Genomic DNA, 22345 nt, shown 5'->3' on the forward strand with positions numbered 1-22345 from the left:
TGCATAAACCCCTTGTATTAAAGTCAACTGGAAACGTCCAAATAACCCTCTCAGGGTCTGCAAGTGCAGACAACAGCATGCAATAAAATGGAAACTTCTGCTCTAAATTAGACATGCAGAAGTATGTCTAATTGTACAGATTCTGAGAGTGGGGTATGTGTTGAACTATGCAGTTCAATGAAGCAACAGAAAGGTGCTGTATGTAGATAAATTATCATAGTATGTTCATGGTATTAAAAGGCAGTTTAGTACACTTAGTATCTCTAACCTGGAATATGATATATAGTCCCACAGCAAATAGCTCTCTGGCAAATTCACTGTGACTTTCTTGCTTATTTGGGCAAAATGCCCAAGAAAGATCACTATTTCTGAAACATTGGCCCCAAGTTTGTCAAAGTCTCACCACAGGCTTTCAGTGTTTCTTGTTAACAGAAGGACTTGCTTTGCAAATCTAAACCTAGATTAAGTTGCATAGTAGTATCAGATTACACACACACAAAAGAAATAAAAGTACCCACAAAACAGGGTATTACTTATAATATTTAATTAAAACAAGGTTTGATTGAAATACATTTGCAGTCAACTTTTAGTTCATAAAGCTTTTAATTCAACTGATTGGAGTTTTTGGTCCTTTAAGGGTAAAGGTACTTTCCTTCTAAAGTAAGATACTAGATCCAAGAGTACCCAGAATAACTCTTAATAAAAGCAGAAGTCTTTTTAGTCTGAGTTCTCAGATGTTTGGTCCTAAAAATGCTTACTTGTTAAATAATGCACTTCTAATGCTGCAAAAACCAATTAAGGTAGTAATTTTGCTATTTTACTCAGTCTTTCGTTGAAGATTATTTTTTTCTGGTTGAAAGAAGTGTTTTTCAAGAGCGCTGACCAATTCATCTAGTTCCTTCTTCAGTTGTTCAATGTCACTGAGAAACAAAATCCACACAAATACAGAAAACAGCGTCACAGTGGAGAAGCTAAAAAGCACAGTATTTTTAAGTCTGTTGCATTGTTTTAGACAAACATTTTCTATTAAGGCTAAAAGTATATACACTTGACTTCTATGGTAATGCACTGATGTTCACTTCCAACTGATGTGCATGAAGGCACTTATATGGAGAAACATAAGCCCACAATATACTCTAAAACAGAACAGCTAGTTTGAGTTCAGAAGATCTTCTACTACTAAATGTATGTAATTAGAAATCTAACTTTTATACTTGTAATTTCAGATGCATTTGCATCTGCGAGTAAGCATTATTTTTATTACATAAGTTCATAATTGCTTATCTTTAAGACTATATGATTTCCAAGGCTATTAGTCAAGGATATAATTACTAAACATTAAAGTGTTCTAATGTATTTTAAACCTTTTTCATACAGTTATACAAGGTTAAAGCAACTATGTATGTAAAAAGAGAGTGAATATACCCACTATTATTTAAGGCAAAATGTTTTTCTTCGTATTGTTTTTACTGAATGTGAAATGAAGTTCAAAGGAACTTCAGTGACAAGAATGCATCAGAAGTTTTGCAGAATTGAAGCTTTACGCAAATTTTGCTAAAATGATGACAGTAGTAATATTATTTGATCATGGAGAGCCCCTTTCCCACCAAAACAATACCAAAAAGCCACACACCCCCTATCACACAGAATTTACTACTGTCAGTGACAATACCTGTTTCCAGGAGGTGCACAGAGTTCGGAATAGTATTTGATCTTTGGTTCCGTCCCACTGGTTCTCATTGTGGCTACTCCTCCATTAGCAAAAGTGAACGTTATCATTTGGCTACTTTTACTAGTGGGAAGTATCTAGAAATAGTAAGAATAATTTTTTAGAAACTTGGAAAGTCACTATATATAATGAATTCCAGACAAAACCCATGACTTGATGTCATACAATATAACTAAAGGATCAGTTAAAATTAAGCTTTTTTCTGTTTTCTTCATCACTGTGGCCTTGAGACCACAACAGACAAATGACAGTCTTACCCGCAACCTAGAATCCAGAAGCAGTACATTGCTGCTAGGTAGCTCATTTCAAGGCTAGTCAACATTTTTACTGCAAATAGAAATTGCTCTGTGATGGCATTTCCCAGGAGGAAGAGAAACATGGGTTGCAGAAGACTAAAGAACCCAAAGCCACATTTCAGTAGACAGTTTAACTTACAACAAGATAATGCAAGATTGCTGTAGCAACACAGCGAGATCCTCCTACTTCCCTTTACAGACTGTCATCTCGGAGAGAAAAAACACCAGAAAACCAAACAAAAGCCCCAACCCGCCTCCCCCTCTCCCAGCCTTCATTTCCTCCCACCAAGGCAAAACAATCATCTCCAATGCAACTTAGTTTAAAACTCAGGATGTAACACAACATTTAGAGCACTTCTCTGGAGAATTTTTTTATATATGTGTATATACATACTTAAATGATCTACACATAATTTCAAAAATATACTTACAGCCTTTTGATCTGGCTGGCTGCTGTCATATCCAGTAGTTAGATCCCTTATTCCAGAAACTTTAAATCTACCACAAGATTTTGGGTATGTGTTTTTTCCATCAAAATTTCTAAGGTTGTCAAAAAGCTGTTGAATAACTTTAGGATCATGGCAGATGAAATACGAAGCTTTGGTAATATGGAAGCCATATCTGTGAAGACACAGCATTAATGAATTGAAGAAGCAATGCTCTTCTTAGAGTTGTACACCGTACACATTATACAACCTCCTATAAAGCATGAATCTATACTCATGGTCACCCAACTGTAGCATCAGTTCAACCCCTTACAATTTTAAAAAGGCCTCAACAGCTTAATTGTCCTATTTTATGTACTTTAAAGAAACTTCTGTACACACATATTTTCCTTTTAATGATTAAAAATGAGAAAGTTTACTGCTAAACCAGAAGGAAAAAAGATGTTATTATTGCCTTGAAGAGATCTAACCACCATAGGAAGAGAACAGACTACATCTAAATAGCTTCCTTGACTGGATTCCAGCTGACCTTTTCTGAGTAAAACAAATTCCAGAGTGTTTTTTCCAATCACACTGCAGAAGCTGCTGTCCTATTAAAGTGCTTCTACTAAACCAAACTGTTCTGAACAGCGTCTCTTTACCTTATCCGTTCACTGCCAGGTAATATGATGCAGAATCTGCATCAAAGACGAATGACCTGCTAAGACTGACTTTTTCAAAACAGCATGTTGCTGAAAAGCATACAAGCCCGGACTGGTTGTTTAAGTGAGCTCTTACTACAGATCCATACTTCATGAGTATCCTTGATGCCAGGGAAAGTCTGAAGGGCAGAACCTTTCATTAGTACTGGGATGTTCATGCTAGAAACCTGAAAGGTTGCTTAAATAGGGTCATGTTTATACCAAAATAGACATCTTGAAGGTCAATAGTTGTTAAATCAGTTTTGAGAATCCAGCAAGGGAATTTACAAAACCTATCCTATATTTGAAAGAAGTGATGAGCCTGCTAGGACTGTGTCCTTTTCCTGATCTGCACTGACTTCTTTGAGAACAGATTCCTGTTCTGTACCTCCAAAATACAGAGTAGAGTTTCCTCTGTTTGAACAGCAACTCACAAATCTAACGAAGAATAAAGTAGTAAGCAGTAGAAAACTGCAACTCTATACTAGCCACAAGCAAACAAAAACCAAACACACACAGAACAACCCCCCCAAAACAAAACAAGAACCCCCTCCAGTTATCAGGCATCCATTTAATAAGACAGATTTGTATCCTCCCCTGTATCTGTAGCTTTTCCACAAACAATGACTATGTGCAGTGACATCTTACTTTGAGGTGCAGCTACAGACTGCTTTTATGCTACATAAGCTCTGACTTCCAGAATCCTCTTCAGTGGCAACATACACAGCAGCACTGTGGCATAGCTGAGTTCCACTGCTAACAATTGTTTCTGAGGGGAACCTGAAGCAGGTGTTTACTGAATAAGTATTAAAAAAATAAACAGTGCGAGCCAGAGTAGGGTAATTCTTTGAATATACACTTCCAGCTATTAGTAATTAAGGGACATCTCACGTCAGATGCTATATTTGCAGCTCTGGGCATGAATTCCTCTTCCACTCTTCTTCTTACTGTTTACTTCTGCCAGGTACAATGGCTGATAAATTCCACAATTTATTTACGCAGGGTGTTAGCAAGTCTTTGCCACTTGATTCCTTTTTAAACAGTGGATGAAACAAGCACGGCCAGTGCTGAATGCAAATGAGAGATCTGAGAACTGGAAAACAAGAAGCACCAAGGCTGGAGTTTTCCATGAGTCTCTTTGCAGGCTCCACCACTCCTTTGTTAGTGTCTATGAGACATGAAATGTGGAGAGTATCTGCCTGCCTGCACTGCTCCCTTCTTTAAAGCAAACAACCCAACCCCACCCCACCCCTCAAAAAACCCCCACTCTCTGGCCCATGAAATCCAGTAGCCATCTTTGCTATTCATTTCTGTAGGTCCTTGAACACATTAAACAAGAACAATAGAAAAATAGTGCCTCACATTGGAAGCTCTCAGAGGGATACCCAGCTGTATATAGCCAATAGTCATGGCCAAACAGTCACAGCCCTTCTGCATAATCAGCTCCAATCTCAGTATTTGGGAGTCGAAAAGACAACCAACATACACTATCCATCAAAAAAAGACAGAATAATATAATAACAAGCCTAACTTTAGAGCCAGCTAGAATTAATTTAATCACAGGTAGCCCTGCAAGTGGGACAGAAGCAAGCTGGCTTCTATGAGTAGCATAAATATGCCAGAGCTACTTAGACCCATTCTGCCATCAGCGTTTTTGTACATCTGGCACGTTTTAACAGCAAGAGGCACTACAATCTCTACTACACAGCAATACTGCTGGCCAAAAGACAGGTCAATCTTCTGTAAAAGGACTGAAGAGCAGGACTTCACAAAAGGGAGAAACCTTTTAGACAAGCAAAAATCTCATTAACTAATAGCAAATTAGTAAGGTAATATTATTATTTTTAAAATACCTTAACATTACACAAAACAAAGTCGTAAGTGTATTCATGCCCTTGAGGCACGAGCGCTTTCTAGAAGACTACTATTAACACAGAATTATGTTATATTACAAGAACCCAATTTTTATTTCTTCATCTACTATGATGAAGTATAGTTTGCATTGAGTCCCTATTAACCCCGGTATATGGAATGGAGAAAATCTGAAAATTAAACAATTATAATCAAACTCACTCATCATAGACAGCTTTCAGCTGCTGAGACAAAGACAAATTCCTGGTTGCCAAAAAGCTAGCCATCTCTGCAGTTATAACAGCAGCACTGACACCATCTTTGTCCAGAACAGCAGGACAGCACATATACCCTAAACAAAGAAAATTATATGCATTTGATATATTTTTATGAGGAAGTAAGATAAAATGGGAGAGTGTGTTAATCAAACCAACATCTTTTAAAGGAGACATGCACATTACCATAGTACAGACATTTTAGAGTTAAACCAAAAATGGAAAAATTTTATCTTCTAATCAGTGTTAATTTTGATAAGCAGGGTATTTAATGGAATTTCAAGACAGAGACAGATTTATATCGTATCAGTGCCAGATGCTCCCAAGTACTTTTGGAGCTCTCATGAAAGAAAAATGCCACACTGCAGGAACAATGCAAGTATAGCACTTTGTCTCAAATGTGATTACCCTTACATGGTAGCATATGGTAACATTGATAATTATCCGTGAAATTAGTTACATTTTCTCTGGTTTTCAGGTACTGAGATACTTCAGAAATAGCATTATAGCTTTACAATTTCCTTCTCACAAATTTATAGCTTTTAATCATGGCTTTCCAGTTTATACAAGTATAATTTGAGGGAGTTTTTACTTTATTTTATTCACATTTAAACTTAGCTTAAAACTGTCAGCTAAACATACTCAACTTCAAGTTTGAAAAACATGTTTGTTTGGTTTTTTTAAATAGTTTGTGCAGAATTTGCAGTCCAAGTCTACATAGCCATGCTACTGAAATCATCATACTCTGTGCTAAGCAGAGATACAAAGGATTACAACTAGTGATATCAAGCATCCAAATGGATGGAACTGGAAATACACCTGTTGTGTTGAGGGCAACTTTACATTGTCATTTTTTGCAATAGTCCTACTTCCACTATTTTACAGGATACTAGAACTTAATATTCTGTTTTTTACCTATAGCCTCCTCAAATGCAAAAAGAACAGCTTTTCCCTGGTCCATGAGCTGTTTGGCTCGGTTGCCCATCCACTTGAAACCTGTCAGTGTTTCCTACAGCAGTGAGGAGAAAAAAGGCATTAAAAATAAAAGCAGTGTTTTACAAAGATATGCCACTGTGTAGGTAAGCAAATAAAAGAACATGGAATAACGTGTAACAGCTTACCTCAAAGTGAAAACCTTCCTTTAGTGCAATCGCTCTCAGGATTTTGGAAGAAACAGTACTGGATAACATGTAGACATCTTTAATGGCACAAGTATCGCTATTATGATTTTTCCAGCAAGTGAAGATCCACCAGCCTAAAAGAGCTCCCAGCTCATTTCCAGAAAACACTTTCCATTCACCACTGGATGGAAAAAAAAAAATAAAATAGAAACTATATGAATTCAAAGGATAATACTGGAAAAAAAATTAATCTACTGGTTCTTCCATACGTGAACACTAGCAAATAAAACCACTGCATCTTTGAGTTCCAAGTAACAGTAACAAGCTAGTATGTGTTCATTAAGAAAAAACAAAAAAATTCCTCCCCCAAAGAATTCTGAAGTGGTTACCTTCCTCCTCCATCATACGTACCAGCTTTTGAGTCTATCCAAAGATGAAACAGTGATATTTCCAGCATATTTTAAGTAAAACAAAAATATTCAGCAGACAAATTATAAAATCAATGATTAAGACAAGCACAGAGACACAAAAATACAATTCTCAAGTGATCAGTATTTTTAGTTGACTCAGTGACAAATACCTTTTACTTAATCACAAATACACCAATTAGTCATTGAAGAAGACTGGAAAATATCTCAAACAGGTAAAAAAAGATTAACATTGACATGTTGCTAGAACAAGAAAAAATTAAGGAAAAAGAGAAAGGTAGATGTCAAAATTGCCCAAAAATTCCCAGTCACAAAAAGGGACAAAGACACTGCCAAACTGACAAAAATCAAGACCTACAGAAACAGTACCTGTTGTGAAAGAGAAGCAGACTCAGTCTCCTGCATTTTTTGATGCCAACAGGCACAAAGCAATGCACAGCGACAACTTAGTGTAAGAGCGCTGAGAGTGTGCTCTAGCAGGAGTTTCTGTCAAAGAAGAAGTACAGATACTGTAGAAGCCTATTATTAATAATCGATTAGTGTATGAACAGCTACAGCAGAGGCCTGAGAGGAGGACGCAGGACCAAAAGTTAGGAGACAACTAAGACTGGCTAAACAATTAGCAAGGAGGTAGCAGAAAGAGAGCACCATGCTCTCAATGGTGATAAATACAATAAACTAACACCCCCCTTCAAGTCTCTGATAGCTGTAAGTTTTTAGACGAAAAACTGTGAGTGATTTTTGCATTCTTGTTTTAACCCATCATAACCAGCACAAACTAACCCTTTTTATGCTTTTTCCTCAATGCTGAATTGCCAACTGAGGCTGGCACAGGCCAAACCCATTAAAGTAAGAATATTCCAGCTAATGCTGCCAAAGATACAGCAGAGAAAGCCAATTAGCCCATTCTTCTTGTAAAGGCAGAGAAGCCTCCTTAGTTCATACTGTGAGGATAACAAGTTAAAAAAACCCCAACAAAACAACAAAAACCCAAATAAACCTTTGAAGCTGCTACAAGACCAAAAGAGGTTATCTGGTAAGCAAAACGGGTATTTGCACTGCCTCCTTTTACTGGGTTTTTGGAATTTGCATAACTGATTCAGGTCCAAATGCTTGCATCATCCACAATTACTGAGGACATCTAGCAGGAGCCCATCTCATCCCTTGGGTACCAAGGACTGCTGCTGTCATTTTACATCCCTCCTCTGGTTCTCATGCATAGGGAATTCATTTACACTATTTCTGCTCCTGGCCCAGCAGCAGATTTTTGTTCTGTTCCTCTCTGAGCTGAAAACTTTGAAGTTTACTTTTATTAAAGATTTATGGTTTCTAACTGCTCAGAGTAGTTTCTGCTTTATCAAGGTAGATAAAAGAGAAACATGATAAGATACCAAGTGCAGTACTTCAGCTTATTTTCATTCATCAAATACAACCACAATACAGAAATGCAGACAACTGTAGAAGCACAGAATATCGGGGGCATGAAATAAGGGGATGGCAATACTGAGTCAGAACTATAGATTACACATTCCATACATATGAAAAATTTATGAGAAGCCCCTGTTTGAGCAAGTTTACCTTTTGTGATCCCGTTCTTTGACAGGATATACATAGATAAATAATGCATGTATAGCTGGTCCTTAAAGGAGAGAGTACAAATGACTACACTGAGAAGTACCAAACACTGACAAAGCTTAAGGGTGAAACGCAGGTATGTAACATTACGCATAGCAGTGGGGAACTGAGCGAGAGAGGCCCCAATCATCTTACAGTATTTGAGAAAGAAGGAACTTGTATTAAAGAACAGGGATGGTTCCTATTCCTGAGATTATCAGGGAACTATAAAGGTTTTCCTGAATATTCAAATTATTAATAAACATTGTATGAAAGAATGTTTATCAGTCTTTTGTGAAAAATTTCTAACTGAAAAGCTACCTTTAAAAAGGTCTAGCACAATCACAATTCACATGTTTCTGTGCATGCCTCAAGTACAGCAAGTGTCAAGTAGGCTTATGTACAGTGTCTAATATTAATGATTATTTCATTTACCGTCCCCCCTGTGGTTTGCTTCATACAGTCCTCTCACAGTTCTATGTGCTTTCAGCCCAAAAATGACTACTATAACTATTCTATCTTCCTCTGCAACACAGGTTGCAAGAACCCCCCAAATAAGCCTAGCCTTTAAGTAAAAAATGTAAATTGTTTGCATTTCTTTATTACCATACCTCTCTTGTTTCTCTGCCACTGCAAGTCGATCAGCATCAGGATCATTTGCTAAAATGATTTTTGCCCCATCTTTTTCAGCCAAAGCAAAAGACAATGTCTGGAAAAGTGGTAAGCAAAACCAGGTAAGTGTTAATTCTCCCAAATAATATTTTCACTTTCTTTATAGGTTTCAAATAATTTTCCCTATTTAATCTCAAACACCAAAAATCATGTTTCTCTACAAAAAAAACAAACTTAAAACCTGGCCACAGCAGGGTGCAGGATATTTAACTTCACCTACATCATTCCATTTCTGCATCCTGAGTCAAAACCTACTTAGATTCAACAGGATCCTTCAATAACAAAGTGTAGCAGAAATACTGACCACCTGTCAGAACTTCCTCTGCCCCCTCCTGGTGTCGTATCAGAACAATTTAGTCCTATTTCAGATGTAAATTGCAGAAACTTTCCAAAACCAACTGTGAAGATTTTTTCATTATTAATTTTTTAAAAGGAACTGTATCGCTTTGTTCTATGTGCAGATGCTGCCCATTCTGTTAGAGCGCAGAACAGAGTAGTTTAATGTTATAGCTGATTATTACCTGACTGGTTCAAAAAGAGTTATAAATTTCAATGAAAGGATACCAGCTAACTCTTCACTAAATGCAGGGCTATGAAAACAGAAACAAAATAGACCTTCAACCAATATTTATAGCCATGACTACTGGCAGAAAGGAAACACTGAAAATCACTGCAACTATTTAAAAAATACCTATTTACCAGAACACCTTTGCCTTCTTCAGGATTTGGATACTTCACTGTGGGGAATTCTGGATCAGGATCCTTCTGCTCCGGAACGGCAAAAGGAGGGCTAAGGTCAAATGCCTTGAAGGCCAACTGCACAAATTTATGACCTACGCCATGCACAGAAGTATGAACAAATTTCAGGCTTGTTTCCTTGTTTATATTCCTGAAATAAAACAGATTAACAGTAAACTCGGATATGGAAAAATATTGTGCACAAAACTGACTACATTCGGAAACAGATATGACTCAGTATTCTATATTACTGTTAAAATTATGAATTAAAGAAGGTCAGATTTTAAAGGTAATGGCTTGAAAATTGCCTTAGCCTCATTTTTCAGTAATATTGAGTCACTCTTGATATCTTACGTCCTGGTATGTGCAAATCACTGGAATAAGAAAGCTAGAACACTCTGAACCCCAAAGGAAGCAAGTGGAAAACAAATACCACTGACTAATAATACTTTTCATCTCCAACTCTGGCATTGAAACCAGCTCCAATGACTGTGCACCCAGTGAACCAACAGCACCGTGCCTCATTTGAGCACACTTATTTTTATGAAGTACATTACTGAAAGTGTAGAACATACCTAAGGGCATGCAAACTCCTAAAGAGACATTTAACTCCTATTCTGAAAAGGCAGCATAATATCTCACATAGCCCCAACTTTCTAGTAATTCTGACTTTGTTCTTGGTGAGAGTAAGAACATGGTTACTGGTGGTTAAAATTTTGATGTAAATAAGCAGATCTAACAGGTTGCTGCTCATCTAACCCATAAACTGATTCTACTTGTTAATCGCAAAGAGAAACATCCACTTGATTTTGTTGAGTAAAGTTTTTACTGAGCAAGTGAGAGGAATAGGCTTGTGCGAGGCACCCAAGGCCACCAGGAGCACACACAAGGCTAGAATGACAGAGCAAGACCTCCTTCTTCCAGAACTGGCGTGACAGCCTGATGCACCTTCTCTCTTAGGAGTCTATTTTAAGGCTGTTGCACCGTCAGTGTCAGCTCACCCCTCAGCTGCACAAGTCAGCCCCAGTCTCACTGTGGCATTTGGTTGATGCGTGGTCATGCAACTACAGGGAGATGATATAATCACAAACTAATCACTCACTTTGCTGGGTTAGACTTCTGCCAGACCAGCTTTATGAACTGGCTTGCTACATCACCACACAGCTGCCAGTGCTACCACAAAAGATGCCAAGAAGGCACAGACAGAACTGGGTCATGGCAGGATCACGGCTGTCGCAATTTCCATCAATCTAAACTGCCCCACTGACGTACTAGATGGAAAATCCCTTATTCTTAATAGAGTTAACACCAGTTACCTGTGAAAGCACTGTTTCTGTATGTCTCTGAAATACTCCTTATTAACCGTGGCATATGGATCATGAAGTAGCAGGCTGCTGTCAATCAGTTTGTCATCCCAAGCCTGAGGCCACGGCTCTTGGTTCTCCTCAATAGCCTGAGAAATTCCTTTGTCATGAGGGGAAATGATCTGAGCACCATTTTCCCAGTAAACCTAAATAATAAATAGGGTAACTGAGTATTTGGTCATTAATATTGTAGGATAGCTTTATTATTTTTTTGTTGGCTAAGGTGCACTACAGTCAGTAGAGTATTACAGTAAATTAGGCTTAAGTATACCCAGAATATTCCCCTGTTCATATTCTCAGTGTTTCCTCTCACATCTTTGTTCTGTAAAAAAACCTGTTTAATTTTATCAGAAGATATCAAAATCCATAATGAAACACAAAACAAGACCCAGCTCATTTGTTGAGAAGTATCAGCCTGTCTGCCAGCCTTGGGACTGATAATTTGCCCATGCTATTTCATGTACTTTCTTCTAGATTTTTACGTATAATCATTATATATAGAAGAGTTCTTAAGAGGAAAAAAGTGTGCAAACATGAAACACATGTACCACAAAAACAAATTAAGGAAAAAGGCACAAAAACTTTGCAGCTGCCTACAGCCGCAGTGTTGTCACAACAGCAAGCACAAATTCAACTAAGTTTCAAGATGTTCATTACTTGTAGTCTTCTCCTTTTTTGTTGACTGTTTACAACCCAGGAAGAGGTGTACTTATTATGTTTTCCTTTTTGAAAGTTGTTTGCACACTTCCTTCTACTGATGGTTCACAGACCACAAGTTTAAGGAAAGATACCTAAACGCATCTGAGCCGTGCACATACATAGCCCAAATAACAAAACATTGAGGAAAAAATGAAGTTGATTTAGCAAGTAATTGATAAAACATCCAAACAAACTTATCAAGATCAACACATGAAATATTAAAAAAAAGCAATTTTAAACAGACATGAAGTTCTGGAGGGAGAGACAGTGCTTTGTTTTTCTATTAAGACAACAAAAAAGATCTCCCAACTTCCATTTTTCTATTATGGAAACAGCCCATATATGACCGGCAGACAGGCAGCTGAGCCATGGTTTTTTCAGTGGAAAGCAGATTTCTGTCATAGAAAAAAGTCACACTGATAACTCTGTTACTTAGCAAAAGAAAAATATACTGCAAGAAATTAATGGCATTTATTCAAAACAGTTTTTACATGCAACTCATTAGGTTTCACATATTTTTACTTCTCTGAGTTTGTAAAACTACAGAGATCTTTTTAAATCATGAATTGGAGAAATTATTAATGTTTTTGAAAAGAGGTCAATTAATATTTCAAAGTGTTCCAAAATATGCAATGGTATTACTTATCTTCCTGCTTTTTAGAGCTAAGATTTTAATTACCTTATTAGTATAACATGCTACTAGCTTTAAATACATACATCTAGAAGAGCTCAAACTATCAATTAATTTAGTCTATAACATGATCGGAACTATACATAATAGTATTAGGGTCTCTACATGGAAAAAAATGTTTGAAAAAAGCTGGAAAATAAATCGTACAGGAATACCTTGTAACCATTATCTTGTTTCGGATTATGGGAAGCCGTAACCATAATTCCAGCACAAAGCTTCAGATGAGTTACTGTGTATGGCTGTAACAAGAGAAAGTTATCTGAAGTGGAATGTGCAAAATGTTCTATATTATTTATTCTCATGCATATGCAATACTTCCAGAATGCTGAACAAAAAGAAAGCCAGGATGTGATTCCTACAGACTGACTCTAAAGCAGAAGCAAAGTAGTACTTGCTCCACTAGACCCCACCACCCTGCACAACTTTAGCCCTTGCTTTTTCTTGTTCATTTTGTCATTTATATGTTCTTAGTGTTGTTTCAGATGCTTTGTGGATCTCTAGAGCAGTGTTTTTATAAAATGAAGACGAACGCACGTGTTGCCTAATGTAGAATGACTTGAGATACCTGGGGTCTTTACAGGTGCAGAGTCTGTTGGGGTCATGACAGAAGTCTGCATCAGGTAGAGAATTACAACTGGAGCAGTCTTGTCCATACTATCTTCTAAAAGCAGCCTGTGGAGCAACTACTCCATTGTGGTTCAGAAAAGAATTGTTTTGGAGAGAGCTCTTATAAATTAGTCCAAAACAGATGGAGTGAATTAAAAATACAGCATTATTTGTGACCACAGGTTCAGTTCGAGTTTACTCCTGGCTCTCTATTTAATAGAGAATGCAATCAACTGCAGTTCTTGCAACACTGCTTTAAGCTCCACGATGAAGAATTTGACCCTAAATCTACCAAAATTTGTATCAGTACAAGAATGCTACATTCAGAGTCTTCACCCCCGCTGTGTTGTGCTGGGAGCACTCCCTGGAGCAACCAGTATCTGGAGAAACTGTTGCTTTTACTGCAAAGGTAGGGAGGGCTTTTCTTCATTGCTCTAGAGCACTGACACCTAGTGATCCCACGGTGAAAACACAGACATATTCAACAACCCTCCCAGCATAACATTGCCACACTCCAACAACACCTGATTTGAAAAGGCAACTTTGGATTTAATACCCTAAAAAGAAAAAAAAATAAAATTAAAAAACCCCACCGAACCAACCAACCCAAACTCACAAAAACTAGATGTGTGTGTATGTTTCAGACTCCACAGCAATCTAGAAACGATGAGATGTCCTCTACAAGAAATGTGCCCGAAAGCAGGAATGAACAGAAACACATCCTGCTGGCACTGATATTCCACTAAGCTTCTTCCTTCTCTTGCTGTGGATGTAGTAAACTAAATGCAGCTAAATGAGCATAAGACTAAATGCAGGTAGAGCTTAAAAACTTAAAAGTGGTTTGTCTAGTTTTCCTTAATGTAAGAAATGCAAGATATCCGACAGCACTTTTGTGTATATAAAAAGATAAAAGAGAAACCTACCACAAAAGGAGTTGGTGTTATATCAGAGAACAGATAAACTGGAACTCCTTGACTGATGAAGGTGTTAGCAGCAAGTCTTGCAAACCTAAACAGGAAGAAAAGATGCCTAGGAAATATATTCATTTTCTCACCAATTGGTTTCCTAGAATTCAGAGCTTCCCCCACACACACACACTCCAATTTAAAATAAAAAACAAACAAACCCCCACATCAATAAACCCCAAATTACTATACAGACCCAGTTTGAATACCACTATTCCCAACAGACAAAGCACAACTCTGAGAAATGCTTTGGCACTAACAAAATATAAAAATACTACAAATCCCTCACCTTAATTCACTCTACAGAAAGAGAAAATACTGTTGAAGCAGATATAAAACCATAATGGATCACACAAGACATCTACAAAATACTTAAAACCTAAAAAGTACCTTTTGCTACTACCTCCACTGGAAAGATGGGCACGAGCATCAAAACCAATCACAACTCCTCTCTTTTTCAAGTCACTGAAATTCTTCTCAAGGTATCTGCAAAATCCCTGAGGACAACAACAAACCCATCTCACTAACCCAATCTAAATATTTAATTTATCATTGCATTAGGGTGATAGCTATGATGTTGACATCTTAGAAAAATGAGTGCACATCACATCTCACTGAACTGGACTGGGATCCAGTTTGTCTAGGACCAGTAAACACCAAGAAATACCAGAAACCTTCAAAGCAATACAATGAAGCTGGACAGCATTTAAGTACTTTTCCAAAAATCCAAACCAACTCCAGAAAGAAACAGTTAACACGATTAGTCTGAATCACAGGTTTTGAGAAATGATTTAGCTGTGTTCAGTCTCAGATGAGGAAGGGAACAACTGGCCAATATTTAAGGTTTTAAACTAAAATCTCTCCATTTTTTAACTGAATCTCACCCTTAGTAATGACACCTGTTTAGGACATGGTACATCGCCACTCCAGGCTGCAGTAATTGAAGGTTTGGGGTTTTTTTAAGCTCTCCCCAAGTAGATCTACTTTAGGACCTATAAGCGTATATATAGCTTCAGTGTATTTATGTAAATTTATGTCCAACATACACAGAACTTTGCCAAATGCTGGCTACCTTTGGGTTTTTTTGTAGTTGTTGCATCAGAACTAACTTACCCACTTCTGCTTAACTGTAGCTGTGTAGAAATTCAATTGCAAATCAAATATGGAAAATAACTTATTTTAATGGCTTGATAGCTTCTCTCTGCTTGTTTTCAGAGATCAGCACTCAGCTAATAATTATCATTTAAATGACTTCTGAAAACTGGAGGAATGGTAAAAACCTCGTACTTCCATAGAATACCCGTTTGCTTGTCATAAATGAGGCTCTTCCATTCATATACACAGCCAGTTAAGTGAGATAAAGCACGAACCACAGTACCTGGGTTGTCTGGATAATGGTCAAATCATTCATGTGGGAAATCCCTGCTCCCATGGCAGCCCTGAGCCCCGCCGTGCCAAACTCCATCCGTGAGCCAAAGTATTTCTGCAGTTCTCTGGCATTTCCTTCGGCAACCAGTTGCTTCACAATTGCAGAAGTTTTTGGATTCTGTAGATTCAAAATTCAGATATTCTAGGAAATAGTTTATTTTTGTTTGGTTTTAATAGCCTTAAGCTTCTTATCTAACTGACTTTCTTTCCCACTCTCTGTACTCAGTTATTTCAGTATCAAAACATCACACACCACTTCAAGAACACCAGAACTCCTGCTACATCTTCCTAATTTTAAGTCAGTATAATCTCAAGTATTACTTATTTTAGATGTATCTCCTTAGGTGAACATGCTGTCTTGACAGCAGTGTATGTATCACATTTTGGGAAATGAAAATATTCCCAAGATGTCTATTTTAATATTTTCTTGTTTTAAAACCAAAACCAAACAAACCTTTACAGTTCAGAGAATTTTTGTTATCACAAGAACTACCCTAAACATATAAAGAAAGTTAAGCTGATGATTAAGAAATATTTGTTACTTCTATAGCAGTATAAATAGACTTGAAAAAAAATTAAATCATAACCTGTTCCCAAGACTGACTAACATTGGAGGCAGCAGCAAAACTAAGCAGACTGGTCAGAAGATAAAGATGACAATTTGCAATATATTTGCAGGTAATGCTTGTAAAAATAAGCACAACCCTCAGGATGAAAGCTTAGCAACGACAGCTGCGTTCTTAAATAAAATGACTGTGCAGAGTGGTGATGGAAAGGCTGCGTCGGACTGCTTGCCAACAACGAGGGGTTTCTAAGTCTCACTGCTTTTCCTGGTGTATTACTCATATTGACTCTTTATTGTTATTAATTCTGTTTGTTTCCAAACTTCGGAACTAGCAAAGTTCCTGTATGCCCCAACATCTCAATCTTAGTAACACGGGATTTGTGAAGTTTAATATTTGATTTCTTGAAAACCGATGAGCCAAGAGGACAGATGGCACACTCCAGCCACCAGGCAACAGGGTTATGTGGAGAGGCTGCATATTCTGCAGGTTAGTCACCGCATGGTTACACACACTTTACGCTGCAGTACAAAGATTATAATTTCCAAATGGACATAAGCTTTGATTTCTGGTCAACTGAATGACCTCGTAAAAATCACAGACTTCACTATTTCTTGGATGACCTAGGTACACTTACAGCAAGGGAAGGCATATTATCCTAGGCAAAAAACACCCAGGTATTTTCTGCAGCTCCGGAAAATGCCACAGAACATGCACAGTAGTAGGCATGTGAGTGAGCCTGCATGCAAAGGTGGAAACCAAACTGCAACCAGGGTCTGGATGCCCTAATCGTTGATCTGTGCATCTGCTACTGCAGGACAAACACCATTAAATAAACACTCAAAAAGCTAACCCTTTGGTGCTAATGAGCAAACTACATAATGCAGAATAAGCTGGACTCGTTAAAGAAAAATACCAGATTTCCTGGGTGCAGTAAGCAATTAGGTACCCCTGAATTAATAATTTCCAGTTTAAGAATTACCAATTTACCAGTTCAAGAATGTTGTAACTGATACTTCCTTGTAGGAGGCTCAACATAATTCTGTATGATTATAGAATAATTGTATTCTATAATTACAAGAATAAATATAGTTCTATGTTATTATAGAATAATATAGGCCAGCATAACTATTCTGAGTTTAGGCTGTTTAAAAATTAGGCCTGATACTGCAGCAAGAAGTTCAAGTCCTGTCTGGTAGGAAAAGCCTGAATGCCAGCTTTTGCATCTGGATTGGTACAGTGCCCAGTCACCTTCCCCCCCTCCCCCCCGCACGACCTTTGCGCACAGGAGTTGTCTCTTACCATCAAAATGAGCATCTCTTTAGGTAGGCGCTGCACACGTTTGTACAGATGTTGGACAGACTAGAAACTGCGATGCCAATACAGAAGGGCAGCTTGACGCTAGGATCAGAGCGTAGCTCTCACAACCAAAGAAATTTTTGTTTTTGTTGTTAGAGGAATTTCCCAGCTTTGGTATCTACCGTGAAACTACAGGGATTCTCCAGCTTTTCAGCTCTGGTTAAAGGATTGTACGTATCCAAGTGGCTGCCTGAGGCTCAGAGTTTCAGTCCACGTCATTTGCTAGAGAAAACTTGACTCTGTGAATTTAGTTGTTTGCGTTGTTCCCTCCTGACACACACACACTTTCTCTAAAAAGTAATGGTAAAAGCCGGGCCCTAGTCTGTTCAATACAGCAGAAGGATTTTTCCAGAATTACTGTTATAACTGTTTATGGCTATATTCTCCTCAGAATTCTCCACCTTTTTTTTTTTTTTTTTAATTGTACAGATGACTGTTCCCATTTTGTTTCAATTTTGGGAATGTTACGATGCCATCGTATACAGCTAAGGAATAAAACTTAACTTTTTTTAAGAAGAAAAAAAAGCCAAACCCAAATCCTCACAGCATCTCTACTAAAGATGGACCTGATGGTATCCAAACAATGAAGTGCCATTTTTTCCCTTCCTCATTGGTTCTCTCAGGTTATGCTTTTTCTACTCTCAAATAAAACTGGATGTAAATATGAGAATACTGATTTCTGTGAATACAGCGGCAGAGGTTTTAATACAGATTTAATATCCAGTAGTGCAATTTGCTTAAACATCACCCGGTAACCCTTGAGTTATTTACCTTCATCTACACTACAGGAAGGCCCCAAAGAGGCTTCATCAGTGCAGGAATTCCTACAAGGCTTTAGAGTGGACACACAGCTACTGGCTAAAAGTTTTAACAAAACCAGGAGCTACCTACCATAATTTTATGATTGAAAATAGAAAGAATGAAAAATATGATACTAGTGTAATTAATATAGTGATGAAAATAGCCTGGTAACAAGCTCAGTAATTGTCATCTAGGTAAAAACTTCCTGTTAAGTCAGCAAGACCGTCTTCAGGCATAGAGGCTTGCTCTTGCAAGCTATTATTTTGCAAGAAACATGCACCTTATCATCATTAAACATTAACCTATATCTACACATCAAAAAGGACCCTTTTTTTTTTTTAATATCAGAGTAAATGGACAAGGGTTATATCGGATTCTTGTTACTCAATACAAACATGTAAGAGCTCCCTGAGAAATGAAAATACTGCATCGTTTTTGAGCAACCAGCAATGGATATTGCACACCAGTCAATTATTGCTGAGTCAAAGATGCAACTGTTAACAAAGAGCTAACCTTTCAAAAGTAAAGATAGTATAAAAGATGTTGCCTTGGATTTCCAGAGAGTTTCACAAAATAATCAGAATAACCAGTTGAAAATGAAATGATTACACAGAAGACAGGAACATAACTCACATTAGTCAAGGAAGTGATGGAAACAGGAGGCCCTTTAAAACCAGACTGTTTTCTCAAAATCAATTAAACGGGGGAAAAAAAAAAAAGATGCAAAAGGTTGTTGTCATTTGATGTGATACACCAGCGTTTCTGAACGAAGGGCTGGTTTGGCACTGCATTATCATTAATAAGAACAGAGCTGGGTAACACATCAGTTAACCAGTTGAATGATCTTTACTGAAGAATCACAACAAACTTGAGGTACTTCTAATGATATCCTTCAGAACCTCGAAATTATACTAAAAAAACAAAAAAGAATTATTCTCTTTTCTTTGATAATCTTGAAATAAGCAGACTCCTTACCAAAAAAATATGTGGACTGCACAAAACCTAGAGAACACTGTATGACAGTGAGCCCAGGGCAGCCATTAAAGTGACCGAAGGGGGGCAACGGCCACTGTGTTCCAATGCAGCCAAACGAACAAATTTCATGTGCAGGGACACACAAACAATGCAAACCACGTATACCAAATACAGGCCTGCATCAACTGCAGCAGCAACTACACAAACATTTCCAGACGTTTCTTTAGACAGGTGGAATACAGAAATACACAGAAGATTTTACTTCCGTGCATAGTGCTGTCAAGACCAAAACTGAAGACACAAAGAAAAGTGTTATAATGTTTAAGCACCTCAAGAAGAAGGGAAATAATGCATGCTAAAGTCTTCCTACGCAATAGCAGAAAAAGGGAGGAAAACCCATGAAACCAGACAATATTGAAGACTAAGGAGTTATTTTATTAACAGCGAGGGGCAAGAAGCACTGGGCGATGCTATCAGGAAGCAGGACAGATTCTGCATTTCCTAGTTTTTTTGAAGCATGCCCACGTCTTTTAGAAACAATATTTTAGTAAAGAAAAACTATGGAGGTGCCTGGATGTTTTTAACACTGAGACACAGACAACACGGCAATGGATTCTTGCCTTTAATAATTCAAGTCTATCAACTGCCCCTACAAGAGAAGAGGCTAGGAACAATACAGGCCCTTTTAAAACAGAAATTCAATACCGCTGAGAGCCAGCTGCAGTGATGACACGTACAGACCACCTCGATGAGTCTCTAAATTAACGAGGGGGCCGCTACATGGCATGACATGGCATGACATGACATCAGCGCCGAGGTGACAGGCCGGCGACAGACGGCGCCGGGAGGGGGGCGGCAGCGACGCCCGGAACCACAGCCCCACCCGCGCCAGCGCTGCCGCGCCCGCTCCCTGCGGGATGAGACGGGGAGACGGGGGGAGAGCACCCCCTCCGCCACACCGCTTTGAGAGCGGCCGGGAAGCACCCAACGAGTGCCTCCACCGCTCCAAGCACCGACACGATTTAAAAGCCAAGACTCGCCCCACGCCGTCTGGTCACTTCACAAGCCTGCGCTCCCATCGCTTCCCCCCCCCAGCACCTGCGTGACCAGAGGGCCCCTTCCGCCCCGGCACCCGCAGCCCCTGAGGGGAAGGGGGAACCGGCGGAGCCCCGGAGGGCTCCCGCTGACCGTCGCCCCCCGCCGTCCCTCACCTTATCCCAGAGCAACCACTGCTCGGCCGCACGGTGGAGCGCCGCATCCGCGGCGGAGCTCCGCGCTGCCATACCGCCACCGCCACTGCCGCCGTCCCGCTCCTTCCCTCTTCCGTAACACGTCCGCTCCGCTCCGCCCGCCGGGGCGTCCCAACTCCGCCCCGCCCGCCTGCCTGGGCCCGGGCCCAAGCCGGGGTCAGCGCCAGGGCGAGGGCTAGGGCCCTGCCGGGGCCGCCCTACCTCCGCCCCACCTGCCTATGCCGCGGCCAGGGAGCCGGAGCCGGCCTGCGGGGCTGGGGGGGCTCGGGAAGGGGGGGGGGGTTAATGATTTTCTCTGATGAGCCGCGTCCCTGCATTTCACCAGGGAGCTGAACGTTATCCTTTCCCAAGCCCTGCGCGCCCGGGACGCGGCGAGGGGCTGCCCCGACGCCGACAGTGACGCCGGGGGCCGCCGGTGACGCCGGTGACCGCCCTGGTGGTGCAGCAGCCTGGCTTCACGTCGCAGCCCTGCACAGAGGTTACCCTGAGGAATCCCGGATGGTTCCTATGCAGTGCTGTGAGAAGTTGGCTAACTCCATTCCCGCTATCGGGGGCTGAAAATACCATTCACGAAAAGACCTCGTTCAGTATTGTGAATATATTGCTCATGTGAAGCAACGGGTTTATTTGTGAATAAATTTGCTGTATATCGCACCCTTTCAAGTTGGGGCCACTCCTTGTTATCAGATGTAACATTTTGTTTCTGCATGTTATTTTGGATACACTAGATAATGTATTAATGGCATGTATGATTGGTTAGAATAATGAGTACTACTTGGGTAAATTTTCATAGAAATAATGAGTTGTACAAGTATTTGGAAACCTTTCAAAGTTCCTATGTTACCACAATGTATATGAACAACAGAAATACAGAAATGCTATACATCACTTGCAAAGATGAATATCCTTCTGCACTACTGATCAGTAAAAATAACAGTTAAGGTACCGTTTTGGAAAACTCTGATATCAAAGACCAGTGGAACCAAAGAGTGAGGAAAGCAAACAAAAAATACATTGTTTGGCCACTTTTGGAATCATCTGTCCTCTCAAGGTAACTAAATTTCACTCAGGAAAATGGATTGTGTTCCCTTTCCCAGAATTAAAGACTAGTTAATATTGCATTGATTGAATAATTATTACAGCTTACAGCACAGTGTCTTCAAGAGAAGCCTGAGTTGCCAAGCTGTTGTTCTGTCTAAACGGTTCCTGTAACTCAGCTGAGTTTTGGCTGGAATCCCCTGAAGATGCCACGACAAGCCCCTTCAGCCAGTTTGATTTCTTCCAATTTTTTGTGCAGAAGTGTAGTCCAGAGAACATTGAACTCTCTTTCTTGCATAACAAGACACCTGGCATCAGCCTCCCGAAGTACAAAGGGAAAGAGCAATCAGATTGCTCCGGAGTTTCAGGTGCTGGCTGTTCAGGAGCTTTTCCCTACATTTTGTCGACCTCTGAATCTGCGCTAGCCCAGGTGCCGCGTAGCTGCAGAGAGCTACAAGGAGTGATCAGGATTTCCCTGCGTCTGGCTCAACTCTGCGCTACGGGCCAAGGTAGGGGGAAAATCCCTGGGCATGGTATGGACGCAGAGTATGTATCGCAGGCGCACTGAGGCTGTTGAGCAACGCAAGGGCACTGTGAAGGTGACGTACAGGAGGAGGAGCCGACACCCCGGAGCCGGGATGGTGACTAGTCAGTGCTGCCAAGTCCTGAACCTGAACTCCTGCAAGGGACAGAGCTGTCTGCGCATTTTCCAACAGTGTTGCAGTGGGAACAATCTGAGCACCCCCTTTGTCCCAT

The 22345-nt window shown here is 39.6% G+C and overlaps 1 protein-coding gene and 1 long non-coding RNA gene across 2 annotated transcripts; one reads left to right on the forward strand and one right to left on the reverse strand.

Moving 5' to 3' along the window:
• Positions 1-529: 529 nt before the first annotated feature.
• Positions 530-20676, reverse strand: PGM2 (phosphoglucomutase 2). Its single transcript, XM_075752330.1, has 14 exons — positions 20513-20676; positions 15554-15721; positions 14566-14672; positions 14134-14218; positions 12760-12843; positions 11167-11360; positions 9812-10001; positions 9052-9149; positions 6399-6579; positions 6193-6286; positions 5225-5354; positions 2457-2646; positions 1673-1806; positions 530-920 (listed from the first exon to the last, which is right to left on the reverse strand). Exons 1-14 carry the CDS (start codon positions 20582-20584, stop codon positions 818-820), a joined length of 1830 nt encoding a protein of 609 aa, XP_075608445.1. The 5' UTR covers positions 20585-20676; the 3' UTR covers positions 530-817.
• On the forward strand, positions 14637-18192 carry LOC142601767 (uncharacterized). Its single transcript, XR_012835382.1, has 2 exons — positions 14637-16655; positions 17955-18192. It is a non-coding gene; the product is annotated as an uncharacterized LOC142601767 (long non-coding RNA).
• Positions 20677-22345: the final 1669 nt, after the last annotated feature.

This window comes from Balearica regulorum, chromosome 4, assembly GCF_011004875.1.
Source record: "Balearica regulorum gibbericeps isolate bBalReg1 chromosome 4, bBalReg1.pri, whole genome shotgun sequence".
NCBI lineage: Eukaryota > Metazoa > Chordata > Aves > Gruiformes > Gruidae > Balearica > Balearica regulorum.